The sequence below is a fragment of the Cervus canadensis genome, chromosome 24 (assembly GCF_019320065.1).
Source record: "Cervus canadensis isolate Bull #8, Minnesota chromosome 24, ASM1932006v1, whole genome shotgun sequence".
Taxonomy (NCBI): Eukaryota; Metazoa; Chordata; class Mammalia; order Artiodactyla; family Cervidae; genus Cervus; species Cervus canadensis.
In genome coordinates, this window is record NC_057409.1 from 36,449,991 (window position 1) to 36,471,328 (window position 21,338).

The 21,338-nt window shown below is 37.0% G+C and overlaps 1 protein-coding gene across 5 annotated transcripts in view; it reads left to right on the forward strand.

Moving 5' to 3' along the window:
• Positions 1-21,338, forward strand: part of KANSL1L (KAT8 regulatory NSL complex subunit 1 like) — a 123,656-nt gene that overhangs the window by 85,902 nt on the left and 16,416 nt on the right. For all 5 annotated transcript variants that reach the window (XM_043445996.1, XM_043445995.1, XM_043445997.1 and 2 more), the window contains exons 7-8: positions 15,563-15,728; positions 18,272-18,379. In XM_043445996.1, coding sequence (XP_043301931.1) covers positions 15,563-15,728; positions 18,272-18,379 — 274 coding nt within the window. The remainder of the gene's footprint in view (positions 1-15,562; positions 15,729-18,271; positions 18,380-21,338) is intronic.

Genomic DNA, 21,338 nt, shown 5'->3' on the forward strand with positions numbered 1-21,338 from the left:
TTTGGATTCCACATGTAAGTGATATCATATGGTATTTGTCTTTCTCTTTCTGATATAATTCACTTAGTATGATTATCTCTAGTTGGATCCATGTTGCTGCAAATGGCATTATCTTGTTATTTTTTATGACTGAGTGTATTCTACTACACCACATCTGCTTTATCAGTTCATCTGTTGATAGTCATTTAGCTTGTTCCCGTGTCTTGGCTATTAACATAGGGGTCCATGTATCCTTTTGAATTATAGTTTTGTCTGGATTTATGCCAGGAGTGGGATAACTGGATCTTATGGTAATTCTATTTTTAGTTTTCTGAGGAACCTCCATACTGTTTTCCACAGTGGCTAAACCAGAATTTTTGTTTGTTTGAAATCAGTAAAGACTGTATATTTGGGGGTTGGAGAAGGAGCTTAGTTAAAGGCACTAAGAAATGCACCACGAAAGATTGGTTTTGAAAGATAAACCAAATTTTGAAAGGGTTTGGGTCAAGATAAAGAAAGCACTTGAGTAGTTGGAACAAAGATGGAAAAAAATGTGTGTGTGGATTTGCTATGTGAAAGGGTCTAGAACAATAATGTCTAATAGAACTTTCTGTAATGATGGAAATTTTATGATTATCTGTGCTGTCCAGTATGGTAGCTGCTGCTGCTGCTAAGTCGCTTCAGTCGTGTCCGACTCTGTGCGACCCCACAGACAGCAGCCCACCAGGCCCCGCTGTCCCTGGGATTCTCCAGGCAAGAACACTGGAGTGGGTTGCCATTTCCTTCTCCAATGCATGAAAGTGAAAAGTGAAAGTGAAGTCGTGTCCATCTCTTAGCGACCCCATGGACTGCAGCCTACCAGGCTCCTTCGTCCATGGGATTTTCCAGGCAAGAGTACTGGAGTGGGGTGCCATTGCCTTCTCCGATGGTAGCTGCTAAATACATGTAACTACATATGAAATGTGACTAGTGCAGCTGACGAACTGAATTTTTGTTTCTATTAATTTTGATTTAAATGGTCACATTTGGATAATGACTACCAAACTGGATATGACAAGTCTAAACTCAAACTTACCATGATAGCAGTGAGAACACCTGGCACTCATTCTTGTTTTCTAATACCATTCTCTCCTGAAAGGAAATATGGATTGTTAGAGAAATGGCTGAACTCCAGGCTTGGGCAAGAGGGGGTATAAAATAGGCCTGGAACATCTTATTGTTACCAGAAGGCAGGGGGACATATTTTAAAAAATGATGATGGCATGTCAAGAAAAATAAACAAAAACCCAAGAGCTTGTTTGAACAAGCTTCACTCCTGCTGGCCAAATCTGGGGCTCTTTGAGGATCAGAAGAATTAACAGTAATGAACCCAGTGAAAAAAAATAGGAAGCCATGAATCTATTCTGACAAGAAAGAGGGAGAGAGAGAGGATGGAGGGAGAGAAAGGGAAAAGGGAGTACTTTTACAGAGAGTAGGATTCTGATTAATGTAGAGTGAGCAGTGAAATGAGACAATTATTGCAGTAATCATAGTAAAAATTGGTTGGGTAAGCATCAACAGTGCATGAAAAGTCTGGGGGCAGGATTCAGGTGAAGTGTGATCAGGAGTAAGATTAGTATTATCTTAGCTATATGGTAGAGAACCAGACAATAATCTTGCCTGAGTGATAGAAACTAGTATGGGAAGGATACAGTATCACTACGCGTCTGATACAATATCACTATGAAGTATTCTGACCAGAGATACATAACCTGAATTTAGTCTTAAGGAAACATCAGACAAAGCCAAAATCAGAAACATGCTATTAAGAAACAAAAACTGGTCTGTATTCTTAAAATAAATCAGTGACATAAAAGCCAACAAAAGCTGAGGAAATGTTTCAGATTGCAAGAGAGACTTAAGATATTTGACAACTGAATGAATATATGATTCAGGTCACAATTCTTTTGGAGGGAAAAGATTATGGGGACAATTGAGAAAACTGAACTATTGATGGTAGGTTATATTAAAATATTGTATTGATGTTGAGTTTCCTGAGTGTACTACTTTACAGTTATGTGAGAAAATATCTTTATTCTAAGAAATACACATAAAATGTGTATGGGATAAAATGACTAAGGCATCCATATTGTGTAATAAATTAACTCCTATGCATCTGGCATTGCGCTAGCTGTGTAACATCTTTGGCAGAATTTAGAAAATAATTATTTAAATAATTTTCTATAGTGTTTAATCTAATAGGGTATTGGTTGAGAAAAGCTTATATAAAGGGCAATGGAGAGAGGTGGGAGTCTTCCGCTATCAGTAGCATATAGTAGATAGATGGCTGATCAATATTCTCATTGCAACAATTACATGTAAAAGTTATTTTAAAAATCATCATACTATTCAATACATTAGGGCAACTTCTGGTTTTACCTCCAACATGTAAAGAGCTTGAAAGTTGTTGCTCCGGTCCTTACAGCAAGAAGAAGGTGAACAAACTGAAAACTGCCGCCTTTCCATGAACCCATCAGAGAACTGAGGTTGCGGGGCAGACTGCTGCCCTGACGTTTGGAGAGACAGCAAACCAGAGTCACAGCCAAGGTCTGGAGGGGAAACCGCAGCAGTCACAAACTAACGGGTTGTTGTTGTTTAGTTGCTCACTTGTGTCCGATTCTTTGCAGCCCCATGGACTGTAGTCTGCCAGGCTCCTCTGTCCATGGGATTTCCCAGGCAAGAATACTGGAGTGGGTTGCCATTTACTTCTCCAAGGGATGTTCCCAACATCTTCCACATTTGCAGGTGGATTCTTTACCACTGAACTCATTTAATGACACCCTAACCCCTAGTATCTTAGGGGTTATTTGGATATAAGGTTTTTGCAGACATTAGATGAGGTAATTAGGGTAGACCCTAACCCAGTCTGACTGGTGTCCTTAGAAAAAGGGAAATTTTTATACATACAGAGTGAATGCCATGTGACGATGAAGACTGAAATCAGAATCAATTCCTTGGTTCTTTTATAGACCAAGAAACACCAAAGATGGGCAGCAAAAACCAGAAGCTGAGGAGAATAGAATAGGTTCTTGCTGTCTTCAAAAGAAACCAGTCTTGCTGAATCTGACTTTTAGCCTCCAAAACTATGAAACAGTATATTTCTGTTGTTTAAACCACTCAATTGTGGTACTGTGTTATGATAGAGCTAGCAAACTATTACAGTGACCTTATTTGGAAATAGAGTCTTTGTATATACAATTAAGTTGAAGATCTTGAGATAAGATCATTTGGGGGTTAGGATGGGTCCTAAATCATGTGACTGGTATGCTTATAAGAGAAAGAGAGGTTGGAGGCAGAGAGATACAGAGAAGAAGGACTTGTGAGGACAGAAGCAGAGATTAGAGCTAGGGAATAGGGAACATCAGGACCCACCAGAAGCTGGTAGATGCAAGAAACAGTTCTCCCCTGCGGTCTTCAAAGGAAGCTCAGCCCTGATAAAACCTCAATTTTGGACTTTAGGCCTCCAGAACTGTGAGAAAATTAATTTCTGTGATTTTAAGCTGCCTAATTTATGGCAGTTTGTTATGACAGCCCTAGGAAACTGATACAGAGTTTGGTTCCTAGAAGTAGGATACTGCTTTAATAGATATGTAAAATTGTGGATGTGACTTTGGGATTGGGTAATTGGATCCAGGTTGGAAGGATTTTGAGGTGTGTGGTAATCAAGTCTAGATTCTGATGAAAACTCAGAAGGAAGTGAAGAGGATAGAAGACAAAGGTGCTGTCATCTTAGAGAATAGATGTATTGTCATGAACAGAATGTTACCAGAAAGAAATATGAATGTTAAAGGTGATTCTGGTAAGATTTCAGGAGATGTTACTAGAAACTGGAAGGAAAGTGATCCTTGTTATAAAATGGTAGAAAAGTTGGTTGAGTAATATTCTACTGCTGAATGGATGTCAGAATTTGTAAGCATTGAATTCTTAGATATTTAGCTAGGCAAATTATCAAGCAAAGTGTGGAATTTGCAGTCTGGTTTCTACTTATTGTTTATAGTTAAAATATCAGAGGATATGGGATTCCCAGGTGGCGCTAGTGGTAAAGAACCTGCCTGCCAGTGCAGGAGATGTAAGAGATGCTGGTTCGATCCCTCCATCAGAAAGATCCCCTGGAGGAGGGTAACCTGCTCCAGTGTTCTTGCTTGGAGAATTCCATGGACAGAGGAGCCTGGAGGGCTGCAGTCCATAGGATCTCAAAGAGTCAGACATGGCTGAAGTTGACCTAGCATGCATGTATTGGAGGATATAGATAAATTAGGAAGAAACTGTTAAGCGAAAAGGAACCAGAACTTAATAATTAGGGAAATTCTCATGCTTCTGCAAAAAATTATATAGCATGCTCTGGAGAGAATCCAAGGATGTGGCTGGACAATTTTTTGCTAGAGAGATTATGCATATGACCCCGGGATCCAATTTAGCTGAAGCCAGGAAATAGAGAAATCTTGAGAAATCTGTATGCAGGTTAGAACTGGACATGGAACAGTTAAAACTGGACATGGAACAACAGACTGGTTCCAAATCGGGAAAGGAGTACGTCAAGGCTGTATCTTGTCACCCTGCTTATTTAACTTATATGCAGAGTACATCATGAGAAACTCTGGGCTGGAAGAAGCACAAGCTGGAATCAAGATTGTCGGGAGAAATATCAATAACCTCAGATATGCAGATGACAACACCCCTATGGCAGAAAGCGAAGAAGAACTAAAGAACCTCTTGATGAAAATGAAAGAGGATAGTGAAAAAGTTGGCTTAAAATTCAGCATTCAGAAAACTAAGATCATGGCATCTGGTCCCATCACTTCATGGCAAACAGACAGGGAAACGATGGAAACAGTGACTGATCTTATTTTCTTGGGCTCCAAAATCACTGCAGATGGTGACTGCAGCCATGAAATTAAAAGATGCTTGCTCCTTGGAAGGAAAGTTATGACCAACCTAGACAGCATATTAAAAAGCAGAGACATTACTTTGCCAACAAAGGTCTGTCTAGTCAAGGCTGTGGTTTTTCCAGTAATCATGTATGGATGTGAGAGTTGGACTATGATAAAAGCTGAGCACCGAAGAATTGATGCTTTTGAACTGTGGTGTTGGAGAAGTCTCTTGAGAGTCCCTTGGACTGCAAGGAGATCCAACCAGTCCATCCTAAAGGAGATCAGTCCTGGGTGTTCATTGGAAGGACTGATGTTGAAGCTGAAGCTCCAATAGTTTGGCCACCTGATGCAAAGAACTGACTCATTTGAAAAGACCCTGATGCTGGGAAAGATTGAAGGTGGGAGGAGAAGGGGATGACAGAGGATGAGATGGCTGGATGGCATGACTGACTCCATGGACCTAAGTTTGAGTAAACTCTGGGAGTGGGTGATGGACAGGGAGGTCTGGCGCGCCGCAGTCCATGGAGTCGCAAAGAGTCAGACATGACTGAGCAGCTGAACTGAACTCAGGAAATAGAGACGGCGTTATTCAAATAAGATCTAGGGAAAACCCTCTTGTCTAATGACAGGGGTCATCTTGACATACAGGGAGACCCACCAGGTTTTTAAGAATGTTATATTAACATTACTGGCTTATATTGAAAAGGTCAGAAACTGCACAAAATAAAAGTTTTTAGACCCTCAAAATTTTACAGTCAGGCAATGCATGATAGAGCTACTCAGTAACAACCTTCTAAAAAAAAGTACTAACCTTCTGAAAAAAAAGAAGGTAAATCATAGACCTAAATGTGAAAGGAGAACAATAAAACTAGAAGAAAACAATATCTTCATGTCTCTGTGAATAGTCAGCTTCTTAAACAGGATATAAACAATACTAATCATAAAAGGAAAATTGTTAATTTGGACTTTGTTAAAATTATGAACCTATCTCCATTAAAGACAGCATGAAAAAGATCAATAAAGTATACACTGAGTTAAGACACTTGCTGTATGTGTATATTTGTATGTCTATATATATATATCCAACAAAGATGTTGTATCCTGAATATATTAGTAATTGTGAAAGTGAAGGTGTTAGTTGCTTAGTCGTATCTGACTCTTTGTGACCCCACGGGCTGCAGCCCGCCAGACTCCTCAGTCCATGGGATTCTCCAGGCAAGAATACTGGAATGGGTTGCCATGCCCTTCTCCAGTGGATCTTTCCGACCCAGGGATTGAACCCAGGTCTCCAGCATTGCAGGCAGATTCTCTACTGTTTGAGCCACATGGGAAGTCATTAATAATTAAATTTATTCCTAAAAAATAAGAAAATAGCAATCCAATTAAAAATAGGCATAACCCAGAGTTATAAACTTTAAAATGGTTAAAATAGTAAACTTTTATGGGTATTTTACCACAGTAAGAACTTCTTTTAAATAAAAAGCCAGAAGATTGAACAGATCTTTCATAGAGGAGTGATATCCAAATGAACAAGTATATAAAAAATGTGTTTAAAATTATCACTCATCAAGGGAATGCAGTTAAAACTATAGTGAAATACACTGCATGCATCTATCCTTATAATTCAGCAGTTCTACTCTTAGGAACTTTCCCAGGAGAAATGAATACATTTATACACAAAAAGACCTATATAAGAATTATTGTACCCAGGTATCACTAGTAGTAAAGAACCCGCCTGCCAATGCAGGAGACATAAGAGACGTAAGTTTAATCCCTGGGTCGGGAAGATCCCCTGGAGAAGGAAATGGCAATCCACTCCAGTATTCTTGCCTGGAAAATCCCGTGGACAGAGAAGCCTGTTTACAGTCCATAGGGTTGCAAAGAGTCGGACACAACTGAAGCAACTCAGCACACATTGTAATAGCTTTACTTATTAAAAGTCTAAAACTAAAGCAATCTAAGTATCTATCAGCAGAATTGTGGCATATCAGTAAAAAGGATAGACTACTGTTCAATAGCTTAGGTGTGTTTCCCAGAATTATGTTGGCTGAAAGAAAAGAGTACATACTGTGTATTAACCATGGATAAAAGTTAGCAGTGATAGAAGTTACAGTTGTGGTTACTTGAGTGCAAGTGGTAGGAGTTGACCAGGAAAGGGTACAGCCAAGATCGCTGGGTTGTTGGAACTGCCCTGAATCTCGGTCATGGTGGTGGGTGTTACATGTGCATGTGTGCAAAGATTGATCATATGTATCTTCTTCACTAAAGAAGTATATATGGGTTCATGCTACGCAGAGTTAGCCCATCCTTATTTTGGTCATCTCCTTTTACATAATAAACCATCCCCAAATTTAGTGGTTTAAAAACAGTTTATTCCCTCATGATTCTGTAATTTACCTGAGTGGTTCTTCTTTCAGTCTTGCCTAAGGGGTCTCATACAGTTACAGTGAGATGGCATCTGGGCTGGAGTCATCTAGGGTTTGAATGGGCTAGAATACTTGGGTTTCATTCTCTCTTTATGTAATCTCAGAGCCTTTCCATGGAGCTTCCCCACCAGATTTTTCTTGAGCACAGTAGTTTTACTTGGTAATCCAGATTCTCAAAAATGCAAATATGAAAGCTGTCACTGTTTTTTAAGACTTTGGTGTGGAATTAGTGCAGTTTTATTGGTTAAAGGGAATCCATGCAGGATTTAATGTGGGAGAGACTATTCAAGGGCAAGAATACTAGGAACCATCAGTAGGGACTACCATTGACCATCTCTGATTCCCAGTTACTGACATCTCTCTCATATATAAAAACGACCTAATCTTTTCCCCTCAGTTCAGTTCAGTTCAGTTGCTCAGTTGTGTCCGACTCTGTGACCCCATGGACTTCAGCACATCAGGCCTCCCTGTCCATCACCAACTCCCGGAGCTTACTCAAACTCATGTCCATTGAGTCAGTGATGCCATCGAACCATCTCATCCTCTGTCGTCCCCTTCCCCACCCACCTTCAATCTTTCCCAGCATCAGGGTCTTTTCAAATGAGTCAGTTCTTCACATCAGGTGGCTAATGTATTGGAGTTTCAGCCCCAGTACTTCTTTTCCCCTGAAGACCTCTAATTTCTCATCTCATTACCTCATTAGGTTCAGGCTTAAAATCTTAAAATCATCCTCTTAAAAATCATGCCCAGGTACCTGCACTTAGACTTTTTATGTATGGCTCCCAAGTGTAGTTCTTTAGGTTTAGCTCCTCCTATGTGGTTTCTCTGGGTAGAAAGATTTGTGAACTAATGTTATTAGTTATTTGATTTATACCCAACATATAATAGTGAGACAAGGATAATCAGAAGAAATACTGCTCAGACAGGGGGGAATGGGAAGAATATAGCAGTTCTGAAATACGTAAGTTACTACATGTTGCAGGTTTGTTAATGTGGGCCTGTTCCTCTAGAAATGGTTCTTTCCTAGCTATTAGTTCTGCCCTAGCAATTCCTGGCTACATCCTCTGAGTAATCTTGTCTTTTCCATAAAAAGAAGCACCTTTTAAAATATGTAGTGGTTTTCTCAGCATGCTTCCTCTCTGTAAAAGACTGAAGGCCCAGAGGTCTTGTCATTTTGAGCTGCTTCTTTCTTAGTACAAGTTCAAATCTAAAACTTTGTGGTGTTCCTGTGTATCACATTGAAATAAACTCCATTATAGAAAAATCATATCTGTATACCTCTTCAACACAGGCCCTTATTGGGTTTTGGATTTTGTGTGAGGCTGCTGTGGGACAATATCCTGAAGATACTTCATGGCACTTTTTGTGTAACACAAGGCGCACCTTTAAGATTCTTAGGCGCCGTGTCTACATGTGAGGATCTACGAACATGTCCCAAACCTTTCTAAGGTCTTCATTTTCCAGTCTCATCTCTGAGATCCTGACCTTGAGCCCACAGTTTTACTGGCAGCTCTCTGGATTTGATCTTTGTACTGATGTCATGTCTTACTGTGTGAAACTTTTGCTGTCTGGAGTGGCTGAAAATGAGAAACAGTCTTTATTTTTTAACCCATCAAGTCTTAGTTCTGTATTTGCTTTAAATTTTGCTTGAAAACTTAGCTCCTTTTGTACCTAAGCTCATCAGTCCATCCATACTTAATTATAGGCAGTTAAGTGAACAACTGGCACTTTAAATATTCTGCCTAGAAACCTCCTTAGCCAGATCTATGAATTCATTATGTACCTTTTTTATCCTCCACATTTTTATAGGCAACTGTTACACTACTTGTTCTGTCAGAGCAATAAGATAAAAGAAATAGAGGTAAAAGGATTGGGATAATTATTTAGACTCATCATTTGTAGAGGTTATGATCCCTTTGCTGGGCAAAATTAACAAAAAGCATAATTTAGTATGCATTTTTACTTGATTTTGTCCCTTTTACAATACTAATCTCTAATAAGAATGTCAAATAATAATAGCTAATATTTATTAAGCAATTATTATACACCAGACACTATTTCAATTTATGAATTCCTTATACATATTTCTTCTTTCATGCCCAATTTTATATGACAAAACTGAGGGAAAAAAAAATTGGAAGATATAAAAATATATGAATAAATACAAAGGTTAGAGGAGAAGATCCAGCATATGTGTTCACAGAGGGAAACACCAAGGATAGCTGGCTTCTGGAACCACTTTTGTCCTGGAGCTTTGACAGAAATTTTCAAATTTGGTGCAGTTGCTAGTAGATGATGGTTATGGGGGATGCTGCTGGGCTTTTTTTTGAGACCTGAAACACACGGCCAGTTTTCACTTCAGGACATTTTTGACCAATGTTTTCCTCATGCTGCTGCTGCTGCTAAGTCACTTGAGTCGTGTCCGACTCTGTGCGACCCCATAGACGGCAGCCCACCAGGCTCCCCCGTCCCTGGGATTCTTCAGGCAAGAACACTGGAGTGAGTTACCATTTCCTTCTCCAATGCATGAAAGTGAAAAATGAAAGTGAAGTCGCTCAGTCGTGTCTGACTCTTAGCGACCCCATGAACTGCAGCCCACCAGGCTCCTCCGTCCATGGGATTTTCCAGGCAAGAGTACTGGAGTGGGGTACCATTGCCTTCTCCGGTTTTCCTCATAACACTTGCTAAATACTCGGGCTGCAGACAAGAGTAGGCTTAAAAAAAATCATCAGTGACAAAACCCCTTCAAAGCAGGGTGGCACTCTCAGTGTACTGTTAAGATTTTTTTCTTAAGGTCTGAATGATTAGGGGAAAGTGTGTAAAATACACCAAACACTTAACTGAAAATCTTGAAGGGCCAAGAACAAATTCAGTATAGAAAACCACATGAGGGCCGCATCCTAAACTTAACTGAGCACACTCTCCAAGTAGATTAAAGGAGAGAAACCTGCAGTTTATCTGCTTAGCAGTGGGGAAAGAGAATCCACTATGGAGAAAGATTACATCATTTGGAGCCTTTATGATTTTTAAAAATATACCATCTGGCATTCAATCAAAAATTACTATGCATCCCAAAAGATATGACCAGATGACTAGCCTTCAAGAGAGAAAAAGACAGATTACATTACTAAGATACAGTTAGCAGTGGAGCATATCTTATGCTTATCTGTTAAGAGCACGCTGTGCTGTACTTGGTCGCTCAGTCGTGTCTGACTGTGACCCTATGGACTGTAGCCCTCCAGTCTCTGTCCATGGCATTCTCCAGGCACGAATACTGCAGTGGGTTGCCATGCCCTCCTCCAGGGGATCTTCCTAACTCAGGGATCAAACCCAGGTCTCCCACATTGCAGATGGATTCTTTACCATCTGCTGAGTCACCAGGGAAGCCCAAGATTACTGAAGTGGGTAGCCGATCCCTTCTCCAGGGGATCTTCCTGTCCCCGGAATTGAACTGGGGTCTCCTGCATTTCAGGTGGATTCTTTACCAGCTGAGCTACCAGGAAAGCCGTAATGGAGTATAAGATATAGTTAATGAACCAAAAGACTTATGAAGATAAAATACTCAAATAGAAGCACAGAGATAAAAATAGAAAAAAAAATACACAAACAGAATTAGAGAACTGTGAATTAGTAAAAAAAAAAGAAATTAACCATATGTTATTGGACTCTAGAAGAAAGGAGAGAAAATAGGGGGGAAGTTACATTTGAACAGATAATAATAGTATTTCCAAAACTAAAGCAGGACATCAACCAATAGATACAAATTCTCTGAAACTCAAAAATAACAAATACATAGAAATTATATCAAGACATAGGAGGCCTGCTCAAAAGTGAGGACACAGAAAAATATTAAAAGTAGCCAGGGTAAAAAAGATATATTACCTTCAAATGAGGTCAACAATAAGACTTAACTACTAGGTAGAAGGAGCTTCCCAGGTGGCACTGGTGGTAAAGAGCCTGTCCGCCAGTGCGGGAGATGCACGAGATGCAGGTTCCAGCCCTGGGAAGGGCAGATTCCCTGGCGGAGGAAATGGCAAGCCACTCCAGTATTCTTGCCTGGAGAATCCCATGATCAGAGGAGCCTGGAGGGCTACAGTCCATAGGTTGCAGAGTCTGACATGACTGAAGTGATTTAGCATACATGCACACTGAGTAGAAATAATGGAAACCAGATGAAAATGTGAATATTCTTAAAGTGCTGAAAGAAAAAAAAAGTCAAGCTGGTATTCTATAGCCATAAAAATATCCTTTAAAATGATGATATACAAATGTTTCAGATAAATAAAAATGGAGGGAATTTGTTGACAGCAAGTCTACACTAATAATAATGACAACAGGAGAAGGAACATGATCCTATATGGAAACAGAATTGTAGAAAGAAGTAAAGAACAATGGAAAGAATAAATATATGGGTATTATAAATGTTGACAATAAAAATAATGGTAGTATAATGTAGTGTTTTAACTATATATGGAATTGAAATGCATTACAACAGTTAACAAAGAGGAGATTGAATGGAGTTTAGAAGTGTTCTAATGTTCCACTGTTTTCAGGGAAGTGGTAAAAGGAATAATTTGTTTTATACTCTAAAAGCCATAAGTTACATATGTATTGTAATCTCTAGGAAAACCAAATAAAAGAAAAGAGAAGAATGTATAAGTTTAAGTTAATTGAGGGGAAAAACATGACAAAATATTTTATCAATCCTAATAAACCAGAATCAGTGAAACATAAGAACAAACATACATATGCAAAAAATTTCCATATGCAGTATAGAAAATAAATCCAGTTTCTGGTTCTTTGCAAAGAAATTGTTAAATCCCTAGCAAAATTCCTCAAGAAAAATTGAAAGTTGCTTTGACATTTATAAATTTGTTAATGTAGTAACCCACATTAAGAAAAGTCAAGTAATCATTTCAATAGATTCATAAAAAGTATATGATTAAGTTAAATATTAACATAGTTAAAAAAATACTTTGGCAGAGAAGGCATACATCCTGATAAAGAATATGCAAAAAAAAAATCTGCAATCATTCTTAATCCTTGTAATTTTTAATTATGAAAAATTAGAAGCATTTACTGTATAATAAGGGACAAAACAATATGTCTTTTGGCCATTTCTATTCATTATTGAACTGGTGAGCCTATCCAACATGTTTGGAACCTTATAAATAAAAATAGTTAAACTTTTTAGGACTAAATGAAGGAATCTAAACTGTCGTGACTCGTAGAGGATATGTTTGACTAACGGAAAAACGTCTAGGAACCAGGCTCCTCCTGAATTTTTGTTTGCTGTTTTGAGCATTACCCTTACTCACAAGACTCGGGGGGCAGGACAGGGCTCACCACCACAGGTGGAAGAATGGAGTGCTAAATGACCTTCTAAAGGGAAGTTTCTAAAGGTTGCCCAGATGACTACTCTTCATGGTGTTCTGACTAGAATTTAGTAATATTTAGATGCACGGACACGAGAAATATGCCCAACTGAAAATCAGGAGTTTTAGAACAGGGAGGAAGCCAGCACAGATATTGGGAGGAAAGTAGCCGTCTTCACCACAGGCTCAGGGAGGCAGGACAGGAAGAGAAGTCATCAAAGGTATTGGCATTGTTCTGTTTCTAAAAGTAGGATACTGTATATAGGTGCTTTTTAAACATTATTTTATACCTCCCTTATAAATTATATACTCTTCTGTATATATGAAATGGTTCATTACTAAAATTAAAACATATAGTGGATAGTTTTCAGGCTTTACTTTACTTGAATCTTATGCAGCATATGGTATTGTTGAGCACTCCCTCTAGACATTTGAATTTTTATTGGCAAGAATCTCCAGGTTTTTCTCTTATTTCTCCATCCATTCCTTTTCAGCCTCCTGGGCTTCACTTTCTCTGCAGGAAAAGGCCTTTTCCTAGAGGCCCCTCACTTGTCTCAATTATTTAGGATAGTTTCAAATTGGCTAATGGGTTTCCTGGATTTGGAAAAATTGCAAGAGAAAACTAATTACATGGTAAATATTCAGATTTTATCACCTTTTATTCACAATGTTCTAGCCATACATGGAAAAAAGAGAGGTTAGCACATTTTTTTCTTTGTAATTTTAAATAATTGTTCTTTATATCTTTTTGAACTACATCATAAAAGAACAAATAATTCTAGAGTGAGTCAAAAGTACCAGTGCATCTTGTAAAGGTAAGAAATTGCAACTGTTCCCATAGATATATAGCATCATTAGAATAAATTTTGGAAATAACTCACAGCTTTATTATCATGTCCCACATCTTATATCTTCTTACAAAATCATCAATTTGCTTGACCACCCAGAATAATGACTGCATTTCCTAGACTTCTTGCAGCTGGGTATGATTAGCTGACCTGAGTCTTGGCCAATGCAATATAAACAGAAGTCATTACATGATAAATTTTAGCATATATTAACAGGAACTATTTTTCCCCCAGTGGAATAGTCTCAGGCACACATGTATTTGAAAATTCTATTCACTTAAGTTTTTTAAAAAGCATATGAGATAAAATTCATTTGGTCAGCACTCAAGCTTCAACCATGTGTTCGGGATTGTGTCAGGTCCCGGGAATACAGGATTGAACAAATTATAGTCCCAGCCTTCAAGGAGCTCACAGTCCAAAGGAAATCTTGTGAAATGCTATGGCAGGCATGGCTATGCCTCTCTCTCTCAACACAGAGAGAACATGCCAGTTAGCCAGGAAACTCAAACTCAAGAAAGTTGGCAAACTTAATGTAAGTTTACAAAGTAATTTTTTAAATATAGCATCTAAAATTCTGTTACTATGAGCATTTTAAATATCATTTCATTAAAAAAAGGAGTCCTAATGATACTGTAGTAGGTGGAGGTAAGAGGTGACAGAAGGAACACAAGTAAACTATTAACTTTTAAAATATTTTTTCTGTTTTATAGATTTTTTTCATTGGTTGTATCCTTATCTGCTCAGTCATGTCCAACTGAGTTAGTCGCTCAGTCATGTCCAACTCTTTGTGACCCCATGGACTCTTGCCGGCCAGGCTTCTCTGTCCATGGGATTCTCCAGGCAAGAATACTGGAGTGGGTTGCCATTCCCTTCTCCAGGGAATCTTCCCGACCCAGGGATTGAACCCGGGTCTCCTACATTGCAGACTGATTCTTTATCATCTGATCCACCAGAGAAGCCCAACTATATAACCAGAAAAAAATAATTTAAGAACCCAACATTTAAACATTATATATTTTTAATGTAGCAGTGTAACTTTTTTTATTTAGCAACATGGTTTTCATGAGATTTCTGGAATCTTAACTTTACCTTAAACTCAGACTCATGTAACATATTGCATATTTTATACATATCTTTTTTTCTTTTTTTATTGAAGGATAATTGCTTTACAGAATTTTGCTGTTTTCTGTCAAACCTCAACCTGAATCAACCATAGATATGCATATATCCCTCCCTCCCACCTCCCTCCCCATCCCGCCCCTCTAGGTTGATACAGAGCCCCTGTTTGAGTTTCCTGAGCCACACAGCGAATTCCCGTTGGCTCTCTATTTTACATATGGTCACGTAATTAAATAATGTTTTATTTTAAATTCAGTTTTATTTAATGTAAATATATGATATTCTTCATAGTGTTTCACTGTTGTTCCAGTGTAGATATTGCCTGGCATTATAATTCAAAGCAGACTCTAGTTTCACTCATTGGTTATAACAGATTAGAAGGAGGAAAACAGTACAGTTGACTCTGGAACAAGGTGGGGTTAGAGGCATCAACCCCCACACAGTTAAAAAAAAAAAAAAGGTCTAAGGTCTATGTATAACTTTATAGTCAGTTGGCCTTCCTCCCTGTCTGTGATTCAGCATCCAAGGATTCAGCCAACCATGGCTCATGTAATACTAAAGTACCTATTAAGTGAAAAAAAAAAAAAAAAAAAAAACCCCGCATATAAGTGGACCTGCATAGTTCAAGCCTGTGTTCAAGGGTCAGCTGCATGCACAGTTCTTTTTCTTAACATGGTACCTGCTCAGTATTGCATTTCTCACTAATCTGAAGTGTAATCATTTTCTTTTGACCTAAAGTTGTTCAAACTCATTTCTCTTTTTTATAAAGTGCTCTCTCCAAGGTGATTCAGTAATCCAGGACTTCTTGCTGATATCATTCACACACTGTACTATAACTGTTATATTCTCTCTCAATCAGTTTTCCAAAAAGATGAAGTCTTTAATTTTTTTTTTTTTCCTTACAGACTTTGCCTTCAAAAGAAACAAGGTTTTTAAATACCACACAGATGCCTTGCCTGCAGTCAGCTTCAATTTGGAGTAGCTGTGAACACAATTCAAAGTCTCAAATGTTAACAGAACATGTATCAGAGTTAGATTCTTCTTTCCATTCTGTTCTATCATTGCCATCAGGTAAACCTCTTTATAAATTAATTAATGAATTAATTAATATCTTTGCAGGTTGATTTTTTAATTCCTTGGAAACCATTTTGACTCACTTTGCAAAGTACTTAGCTTTTGATCTCCCTTTGAGTGTTAAATTTTTAACATTTTATTGATAATATGGCTATGCTATTGAAATGTTTCTCAGTAAGTCAGGGTTCTTTTTCTAATGTGTTTTTTTTTTCTCATGGAGTTTTCCCACCATATAGTATTCCCCCATCTATAATCAGCATTGAATTTCAGAGAAGAAAATTGTCCCTCTTTAGATGTACTCAACTTTTGAACCTCAAAAATACCAGTAATCTACCATGGAGCAGATGAGGCCTTAAATCCCTGTGTCCCCTAACATGGCTTTAAGTTTCTCTCCAGTTCCTGTTTTCTGTTTGAATGTTTCCAGTCTTATGTACATTGAAACTAAAGTAAATATTTAGGATAAAAAAAGAAAACATTCTTCACACTGGTTATCTCAAGTTCATCTTTTTATGGGAAGATATCTCAAATGAGCTTTTGTTTCCTTTTCAGCTTTTGGTTCTAATCATCCAGGGACTACTCTTTGTAAAGCACCATTTCTTGTACCTGTTCCTGCCCTGAAGCTTAGTTTGGTTTTTACCAATATTACAGTGGTTTCTTAGCTATACCATACATTGAAGTAAGCTCCTGGTAGGAGCTGTTTTACTGTATCTTTGAGGATACCTTAATAATAGAAAGAAAAAATAAAATTTATGACAATAATAACACAGCCAACATTTGATCTTAGAATACACTGGATTCTATAAGCACATTACATTTTCCTCTAATTCTTGCAGCAACCCCATGAGAGTGATTGTTGTCTTCTTTATCTTACATATAAGAACATTGAGGCTTAGAGAGGTTAAATTACTCATCCAAGAGTACACAGCTAGTAAATGATGGAGACAGGATTTGACCTGAAGTCATTCTCCAGAGCCATACTCCTAACCATACTCTTTAGTGCCTCTCTGTTTTCTTATTAGTAAATTTGTTTCTGATGAAAAAACCTGAGATCTGGCATAAGTATGTTTCATCCTACTAATGTTACATCTAATAAATTAAGATTAGCTTTCTTACCTACTAGTTAGGGTTATCTGTTTCTTCTTGTGTTCATTTAATAAAAATCTGAATACCTGCTGTATACTAGGTATGATAGGAAAATACATACAAATAAATCCCTCAAGGTACTTGCATTCCAATTTTACAACTGAAATATAAACCGTTAAGTGGAATAAAGTGTTATGAAATTTTAATAAAAGCTCACAGGTTACAGGGTGTGTTCTAAGGAAGGAATATGAGTAAAACAAGCACCTTCCCTACTTATGTCAGGTTTTCTAACAACTAAAGAACAGTGGTAGAATAGGTGATGCCCTATATAAATAGGTGATATTTCTTTGGAGAAACTTGTTTGGGTAATTGGAAATATCAGAATCCTGAAATGTTTACACAGTATATTTAATTTGTATTCTTATTTTCATTTTGTTATATAGTTTTCCTATGGTCTTAGTATAGTGATAGCATTGAAAGCTATCTTACCTCTGCCCCATGGGAAAGTTTCCAAGATGATACTTACGAACCCATTTTTGTGTGCATATTTTTCCACACTTGAGTATGGATCTGCTATTAAAATACATTATTTTGATGGAAAACTACTTCTTTGTTTAAAATTGAGACTTTTTCTGGATCTATGTTAATTTATGCATTCATAATTAGTCTTCTAAAAAATATCTTCAGTAGCAAAACTTTAAATAAATCAACCACTTTATAAAATATTTCTTTATATTTCTTAGGAAAAAGTTTAAGTATCTCTATTGAATGCTTTTTAAGATGATTGTTTTTGCATTCTTGATTGAAGAAAATACACTTTAGTTAATAAATGTGAAGCACATCTACTTTATTTACTTAGCTTCTCTTTTGGTTGTGAGAGTATGGAATATAAATGTAGTGAATTAAACAACTCTCCTAAGTCTCTACTTAAAAGAAGAGAACTAGTTTGTCAGTATGTTTTGATTTTTGTAAAAGTAGATTTAATTTTGTGATTCATAACAGTAGTAAACTAAGGGAATGTGAAATGACATTTTCATAAAAGATTGCATCTGAATTATAGTATTTTTCCTTCAAGTAACTAAACTTGTATAATTATGTCTTTTGGAAACTTCATTATTTCAAATGCAGAGTTTGTAGGGGTGGGTGGAACGGACTTAGGTTTGACTGTATATTTTATTAAAGACCTTTTGGGAGCATTTGTTTCATCTGCAAGTAGTATTTAATGTTTATAATTTTGTTCACCTTATGTACTATTTTAGTTTATGAAATTGTTCATAGTGTTTATTTAGTATGCATAATCAGTAATTTCCAAAATATTGCTTACACTTGGAAAGAATATTTTGTCACTTCTAATAGTTGTGATGTTTCAAGCTTTTGCTTATTTTTCTAAATCTTAATATGGGATGGTATAAAGAGTGTTATCACTTAAAATATTTTTGTTTGCTTTACTTTTCTAGATGTGCCTCTTCATTTTCACTTTGAAACATTGTTAAAAAAAAATGAAATAAAAGGAGATCTTACTGAAAATAAATTTTTAGGAGACTGTATCATATCTCCATCACCTGGTATGTTACTTATAAATCTTGTACTTTATATACTTTTTACATCTTTCATATACTTACTACTTTTGCTAAGGACATAAAATTAACAAAGGAATGAATGTAAATCCTTCATTTTTAATATTCACTTTTCACACATCACACACAAATAGAAAATACACAGCAGTAATCCTAACAGGAAATGTGCAGTACTTACTGAATATTGAATGAGAATTATGAAATGTTATTGATAAATATAAAAGGAAATTTAAATAAACATGGGAAAACAGCACTACTGGATGGTAAGAATAATTAGGATATCAGTTCTTCCTATTGGTTCATGTTTGGTACAAAGTAACTTGAAGTTCTAAAAGAATTTGGTTAACTTAAAATAATTGTAAAGCCCATTGGAAGAATTAATGGGAAAATGTAAAAGGAATTGCTAGAAAAAATATTGAGAGAATCTAGCCCAACCACATATGAAAACATTACAGAAATCTATAAACATTAGAATAGCTTCTGTTTTGCTTACATTTAGCAAAGTAGATTCATGAGGCAGACTACATAGCTTATTCTTTATTATTTAAAGGAAGAATTGTAAATCGGTAAGAAAGTGGCGAACTATTCAATAAATAGTATTGTTAGTCATTTTGAGGAAAATGTTTATACACTCATATCATGTATTAGTAAATTCTATTTGGTTAAATGAAACACTAAAGTTACAAAATAAAACTTGAAAAATTATAATGAAACTCTTAATTAGGGATGGGGACATTGTGCTTGGAAGCAATCAGAAAAAGAAAGAAAATATACCTGCATATTTCTCCACATCAAAATGTTACACAAAACAAGATATTTCCAGATGAAATCATCATCTCCCTCAAAAACTCAGCAATCAACTGAATGTGAATACCTGTTAGAAGTGGAGTTTTGAAATGTAACAGATCTTTAAATAAACTTAAAAAACAAGTAGCCTTTATAAATACCAATAATAACCCATTAGAATTTGTAAAATAATAAATTATCCTAGACATATTGACAATGAAAATATAAAATATCTAGGATTAAACTTAACAAGGGATTACATGAAGGAAACTTGAAAAGTTTACTGAGGAACAGAAGAGTATATGTGCTTGTATGGAGAGAAATACTCTGTTCCTGTCAAAAGAAAAGTTGTAACTATAGGTGTCATTTTTCCTCAAATGAACTTATAATGTAATTCTAATCAGAATCCCAGAGGCGTTCTTATTTAAGTAAATGTTGAATATCCAATAAAACTTTTAAAAGTTCTATAAGGTGTCAGTCCATAAAGGACAGAAATGGTGATGGAATTCCAGTTGAGCTATTTCAAATCCTAAAAGATGATGCTGTGAAAGTGTTGCACTCAATAGGCCAGCAAATTTGGAAAACTCAGCAGTGGCCACAGGACTGGAAAAGGTCAGTTTTCATTCCAATCCCAAAGAAAGGCAATGCTAAAGAATGCTCAAACTACCACACAATTGCACTCATCTCACACACTAGTAAAGTAATGCTCAAAATTCTCCAAGCCAGGCTTCAATGGTACGTGAACTGTGAACTTCCAGATGTTCAAGCTGGATTTAGAAAAGTTAGAGGAACCTGAGATCAAATTTGCCAACATCTGTTGGATCATCGAAAAAGCAAGAGAATTTCAGAAAAACATCTATTTCTGCTTTATTGACTATGCCAACACCTTTGACTGTGTGGATCACAACAAGCTGTGGAAAATTCTGAAAGAGATGGGAATACCAGACCACCTGACCTGTCTCTTGAGAAATCTGTATGCAGGTCAGGAAGCAATAGTTAGAAGTGGACATGGAACAACAGACTGGTTCCAAATAGGAAAAGGAGGACGTCAAGGCTGTATATTGTCACCCTGCTTATTTAACTTATATGCAGAGTACATCATGAGAAACACTGGCTGGATGAAACACAAACTGGAATCAAGATTGCCAGGAGAAATATCAATAACCTCAGATATGCAGATGACACCACCCTTATGGCAGAAAGTGAAGAAGAACTAAAGAGCCTCTTGATGAAAGTGAAGGAGGAGAGTGAAAAAGTTGGCTTAAAACTCCAACATTCAGAAAACTTAAGATCATGGCATCTGGTCCCATCATTTCATAGCAAATAGATGGGGAAAGAGTGGAAACAGTGAGAGACTTTATTTTTGGGGGGCTCCAAAATCACTGCAGATGGTGACTGCATCCATGAAATTAAAAGATGCTTACTCCTTGAAAGAAAAGTTATGACCAACCTAGACAGCATATTTAAAAGCTAAGACGTCACTTTGCCAACAAAGGTCCGTCTAGTCAAAGCTATGGTTTTTCCACTTGTCATGTATGGATTGAGAATTGGACCATAAAGAAAGCTGAGCGCAGAAGAATTGACGCTTTTGAACTGTGGTATTGTAGAAGAACTCTTGAGAGTCCCCTGGACTGCAAGGAGATCCAACCAGTCCATCCTAAAGGAAATCAGTCCTGAATATTCATTGGAAGGACTGATGCTGAGGCTGAAACTCCAATACTTTGGCCACCTGATTTGAAGAACTGACTTATTTGAAAAGACTCTGATGCTGCAAAAGATTGAAGACAGGAGGAGAAGGGCATGACAGAGGGTGAGATGGCTGGATGGCTACACCAACTCGATGGACATGAGTTTGAGCAAGCTCTGGGAGTCGGTGATGGACAGGGAAGCCTAGTGTCCTGCAGTCCATGAGGTCGCAAAGAGTTGGACCTGACTGTGACTGAACCAAACTGATAAGGTGTCAGATATCAAAATATAAAGGTATAATCATTAAAACACTGTGATGCTGTTAGAAGCCAAGGGAACTAAATAGAAAGCCTAGACATAAGCCCGAGGATTTATTATATGAATGATATTTCCTATTAGTGTGGAAGAGATAGCCTAACTAATAAATAATAGTAAACAATTCTTATGAAGCATTCCTTATACACTAGTACAATAT